Source organism: Octopus bimaculoides, chromosome 14 (assembly GCF_001194135.2).
Source record: "Octopus bimaculoides isolate UCB-OBI-ISO-001 chromosome 14, ASM119413v2, whole genome shotgun sequence".
NCBI lineage: Eukaryota > Metazoa > Mollusca > Cephalopoda > Octopoda > Octopodidae > Octopus > Octopus bimaculoides.
The window spans coordinates 59,971,429-59,976,683 of record NC_068994.1 but is presented as its reverse complement, the minus strand read 5'-3'; the positions used below and the strand labels follow the sequence as shown (position 1 = coordinate 59,976,683).

At 40.0% G+C, this 5,255-nt stretch overlaps 1 protein-coding gene across 16 annotated transcripts in view; it reads left to right on the top strand.

Moving 5' to 3' along the window:
- The window catches only part of LOC106880490 (protein hu-li tai shao), a 138,472-nt gene extending 133,217 nt beyond the window's left edge, over positions 1–5,255 (top strand). For 10 of the 16 annotated variants that reach the window (XM_014930438.2, XM_014930440.2, XM_014930439.2 and 7 more), the window contains 3 exons: positions 1,066–1,122; positions 4,474–4,583; positions 4,811–5,255. In XM_014930438.2, coding sequence (XP_014785924.1) covers positions 1,066–1,122; positions 4,474–4,583; positions 4,811–4,915 — 272 coding nt within the window. In that variant the 3' untranslated portion in view covers positions 4,916–5,255. The remainder of the gene's footprint in view (positions 1–1,065; positions 1,123–4,473; positions 4,584–4,810) is intronic. The other 6 variants (XM_014930442.2, XM_014930450.2, XM_014930448.2 and 3 more) reach the window with 1 other exon arrangement.

Sequence of the window (5,255 nt, the reverse complement as noted above, 5' to 3'; positions counted from 1 at the left end):
CCCCCCTTCACCTTGGTTTTTTTTTTCAATAATCACCAACCGAGCCCCACAGTTCATTCCCCTTCTCTGCTTTACACTTCCCTGGAAACCAATGGTCAGCTTTTGCTCTCTGTTTTCTTCTTTTCGTGTCCAAAAGTGTGGAATGAACAAACCATATTTTGATTGGTTCTGTTTATATGGGGCTTAAAGACAAGCAGACATTGAAGAAATAACAGCCAAAGCTGAGAGATAATGTGACCAGGGCAGGGGCCAGTGGATGAAAGAATAAGAAAATTGTTGTAAGGACTTGGTTTTATTAATCAGATAAAGAACGTCTTTTGTGACTGTTGCCAAAGATGTTAGTGATTGAGAGAAACAGGTCCCCTCATCTTTTGTCTTTATGAAATTAATACTCTGTAGTGACTGGTGGATTAATTATACCAAATGAGGACCAGTTCATAGGTAAATATGGGTTTGTTTGAAACGGATTCCTCATGGCTTTGCACATATCTGTGTAAAAACAATGTTCTCTGTTTCGCTGTACCCAGTCCCCTCTGCTGGAAATATTTAAAGCTTGATGCTTGCTGTATTCATGAAATATTCAGACAATTGCCCAATCAGATGGTCTAAAACAGACTGATGTAAAGGGAATGCTGTGAGGTCCTTACGCAAGATAATGGTCATCAAAGCTTCTAGACCCAACTGTTATTTGCAGCACAAATACATTCAACATAGCACCTACAGTAGTGTTGTTGTGCGCTTTTTTTCAATGTTAGTTGTTGTTTAACAGCAGACCTGACCGTAATCAGATATTCTACCTTACATTTTTTCTGACACAAAAAGACAACTGTTTAAGCTGAACCGAACCCCTTCCATTCCCAAACCTGTGGAAGAAATCAAAAGAATGGTTTTTATGTCCTCCACCCACTCCTCTTTGTTCCCCTCTGCACCAGTTTTGTTTTCATAAGCTTTTTTTATTCTTCCTCCTCCTCCTCCTTCTGCATGTTTCTCTGTTTTTTCTTCTTCTTTATTACTTTCAAAGCTGTTGCTGCCGTTTGCATGTCTTTCGTTGTTCTGTTTGTGTAGTGATCCAAGAGCTGCAGAGGCGCAACTTGGAGCGGTCGAAATCAGACCGCAAGTATGGTAAGACTAACACTTTCTTCTTTGAATATATTCTTGCGAGCACTTTGTGACACCAAGCTTAACTAGCTTAGGATTCAGAACTGTTTCCCACTGATACCCAACAAACTTTGCACCAAGTATGTTTGCTTCTGAGAAGTGTCAGTGACTAATCATATAATCTACTCAATCAAAGCCCCATTTAATCTAACCTCACAGCCATCCATTTTTCTCCATCTTCTTCTCTCTTCATATTTAATTTTCTTATTTCCTTTTACTTATTTTCTCTCAACACAACTTCAATTTTTCCAAGCAAAGGACTCTCTCTCTCCTTCTCTCTCTCCAAGTGGGAGGTGAAGACAGTAAGGCAATTTGTTTTCAGCTGGATTCCCTTCCAAACGGACTTTATCTCTCCTCTTGGAATTAACAAAATACTTAAGTTTCGAACCACAACTGGACATCATATTAAAACTAAGCATTAGCAAGGTGAGCTTAGAATGTATAAATATTCTTGGCTTAACCCCCTCTCCTCAGTTTTGGCAACTGAAATATGTAGCACCACAAAAGCAAAGATGTTGTGACTTTTCTGATATTTGTGAATTTTGCCATCTCTTTTCACAACTGAGTTTAGTAGTGGAGTGATGGGTACGTTCTCTCTAAGCAAATATTGAACATGCCTAGCTGTAAAACAGAGCTGATTACTTCCTGTAATGAATAGTAGAGGATATTTCAGCGGGGGTTGCTTAGACAAAGGTCAATCCTGGGCTCTACTTAAGATACCCAAGGACCAGGTGGTGGTGTTAAACAAGGCATCCATAGACTCTGCTGAGATTTGATCTCAGAATTCAAAAAGACTCAACAAATATTTCTAAGCCAAAGTCAGCCACTCCACCCTTCTGGGCAAGGTTTGCCTCAACAGAATTCTAACATTGTTACAAATACTGCAAGCCATTTCCCCTGGGACCCCAAATGTTCTGCCACTTTGCTGCCCCATCATCATCATCATCATCATCATCATCATCATTTGATGCCTCCCTGTATTTTTTTCTTCAGTTTGTTTGTATATGTATATATGTGTGTGTCTGGGTGTTTGTGCATGTGTATATAAATGTGTGTTATGTATATATACGTCTCTATTTATGTATATCTGTGTTTATGTATATATGTCAGGACCTTTCTTGGTAAAGAATGTATTGCACAACACAGATTAGTGGTTGGTGACTTCCGAATTAGAGTGAGTGGCAACATAGGGAAGGAAGAGATAGAAACTAAAAGATCCCACAACTGGGAAGAAATTTAGAGAAATTCTGATGCATATGACTGTGGGGAAGAAGATTTAGGCAGCTGTAGCATAGAAAACGACTGGGAATTTCTACAAAGATAACCTGCTTAAGGCTACAGAACAGAAATGTGTCTGGAGCAAATTCAGAGGAAATAAAGAGAAAATTACTGGCATGGAAGCTAAACCTTGAATTGAAAGATGTTAAGGTAAACTTAGCAAAGACAGAAGTTTTAGTAAGTAGAAAAGAAGACAGGACCCTGGTATCTTCAGGAGAAACAGTGAAGCTCGATAGGAAGAAGGAATAATGGGAGACTTTATGTGCTGTACCCAGCGTGAGCTGTGGAATCACACAAGAAGTATGTTTCATATGTGAATGCCTGGATGACTCACGAGAAGTAGTTGATCAGTTTTGTTACCATGCAGAAGTAATTAGCAGGCAAGGGAGCTGGTTGCTTTGACATTATAAGGAGCTGGAGTAAGAATAGGTTGAAGAAAGTTCAGGGGAGCTACTAATGCAGCTAGCAACAAAAGTTGTTGGGGTTTTTTTTCATCTGAGTAAAGGGCAGATTGTATGAAGTGTGTGTTTGAGCTGCAAATGCTGCATGGTAGTGAGACGTGGGCCTTGAATGCCATAGGACATGAGAAGAACTGGAAAGGAGTGATGCAAGCCTGCTCTGTTGGGTGTGCAATGTGTGAATGAACAATCAGTTACAACAAAGGTGTTGAGAGGAATTAGATGTGGTGTGGATGAAGAAATTTGTGTAAAGGAATGCTGACCACTAAGTGTGGCTAGAGCCTGTGAGATGAAGTGGTGAAGGCTGACCACAAATCCCTGAGCATCATAAGAAGAGATGACAAAAGACAGGGATGACTAATGATACACAGGTCTCTAGAAAACGGACCCCACTTTGGTGACAGGCAGAAATGGAGCCCTGACCGAATCTCTTCCTTATACTCCACCCATCATCTCTCTCTCTTGATGCCATTTTATTCTTTTCTTACAACCCAGTCATTCTTTATGAATTGTTTTTCTCTCCTCATACACTACATCTCCCCCACCCCACCCCATCATCTTTCTCTTGTCCTCCTCCAACCCCACTTACTTCTGCACCCCTCTACTTTCCCTGGCTCATGCACCAATGGCCATCCACCCTTACTCCTGGAACATGGACAATGATGATGATGGTGATGGTTATATATGTAGATGTGCCTGGGTGATCGTTTATACAAAGGCACAGCAGGTGGTGGTGTCGGTTTTTCCTGTTGATGAGTTGTTTGGCCAGTTTATGGAATAAGCGATCCTTTGTGTGTGTGTGTGAGAGAAAAGGTATCCAGCTTTAAAACAATCTTTGAATAACGCATCCAAACAAAGGTTTATGAATCTCTAAAGTAGGGTCCAAAATGGAAGCTCACAGATCCCTATTATAATAGCCTTGTTATAAGTGAACATTACCAATGTGGTCAACGATAAACGCCTCAATAAGCCTCCTCACTCACTCACAACAGCATTCATTTGTCTTCCTCCTTTTATTTTTATTTCATCTTTTTTTTCTGCTGCTGCTGCTGCTTCTGCTTGGTCATTGGTCAGCTATGAATGACCAATGAACTATCAAACATCCAACATAGACTCTATTTCCAAGAGAGACTAAATTACTTGACAGAATCACTGTTTCATTGTTTATTCTTTATTTGTATTCCATTGCTTTTAGAATGATAGTGTTGTCTGTCCATTTATGTGAAGAAGAGAAATCGTTCCAGATCTGCATGTAAATTTACACCATTACAATAAAAGTCTTGCAGCACTCGTAGATGTTTTTTCAAGGATTTTCCTTATAGTTTTTTCCCCATTCTGCATGGCAACTTAAAGGATTTGTTTGTTGAATGCTTTTCTGAAGAAATTTCAGCAAAACTTTGAGAATTTTCCATTTTGACCAATTAATCTGGTTGTAAATGTAAGTTGGTCAGCTTATCAATTGACCAGTTAGCATTTGAAATTAGTTTACCAGTTTGGGCGGCATTGTTGCTGGTCTTATGTTTCTTTGAATGTGGTAACCTTTGCCTGAATCATTTTATTCCTCACCTTTTTTTAACAGGCGAGAAAAGAGACGAAGAGAAACCTGGGTCCCCTGCCAAGTCTGATACACTGAGATCAACAGACAGTGCTAGTGGTGGTGAAACTCTTGACGACAGGAGCAGCAAGGAGGTGAGAACCGTTTCCCCTTCTCCAATTCTAACTCAAGAGCTGCCCCCCTTTTGGAAACCATTATTTATTAACAGAGTTGGTTATTTTTGTTCAGTAAAGAATTGGAACATTGCAAGACATTCATTAGCAGTATCTTTGTTATTCTACGCCACCTTTAACATTATATACACTCTCCTCTGTCCATTCTATAGAACAAGTCTCTATGTTCTTTGCATTTACCATTGCAGGGCTCTCCAACCAAGGAAAATCCTTCACCAACAAAGAAGGAGAAGAAGAAGAAGAAATTCCGTATTCCATCCTTCTCGAAAAAGAAGAAGGAAGCCAAGGAGTAGAACTTGCTGTTGTTTCTGTTGTCGTTGTCGTTGTCAGTATGGGTGGTGGCCAGCTGGAGTTACCACAATTTATGTGCCCTTTTCTTTTTGGAAGGCCAGGAGTGGCTTTCTGTCCAAATTCTGTCTGTCTGTCTACTTATCAGATGTTGGAGGAAGGCAAGCCATGTCCAAGCCACTCCAAACACACACACACACAATAATAAATATTGTTAATTCCCCTGGAAGTCTTCTGGGAGACTTATCTAAAAATAAGTCATACATCTATTATTATCTTAAGATCCAGTGCCCTGGCATTAGCATGCAGCCCTCATTGATCAGCATTTCTGCATTTTAAACAACC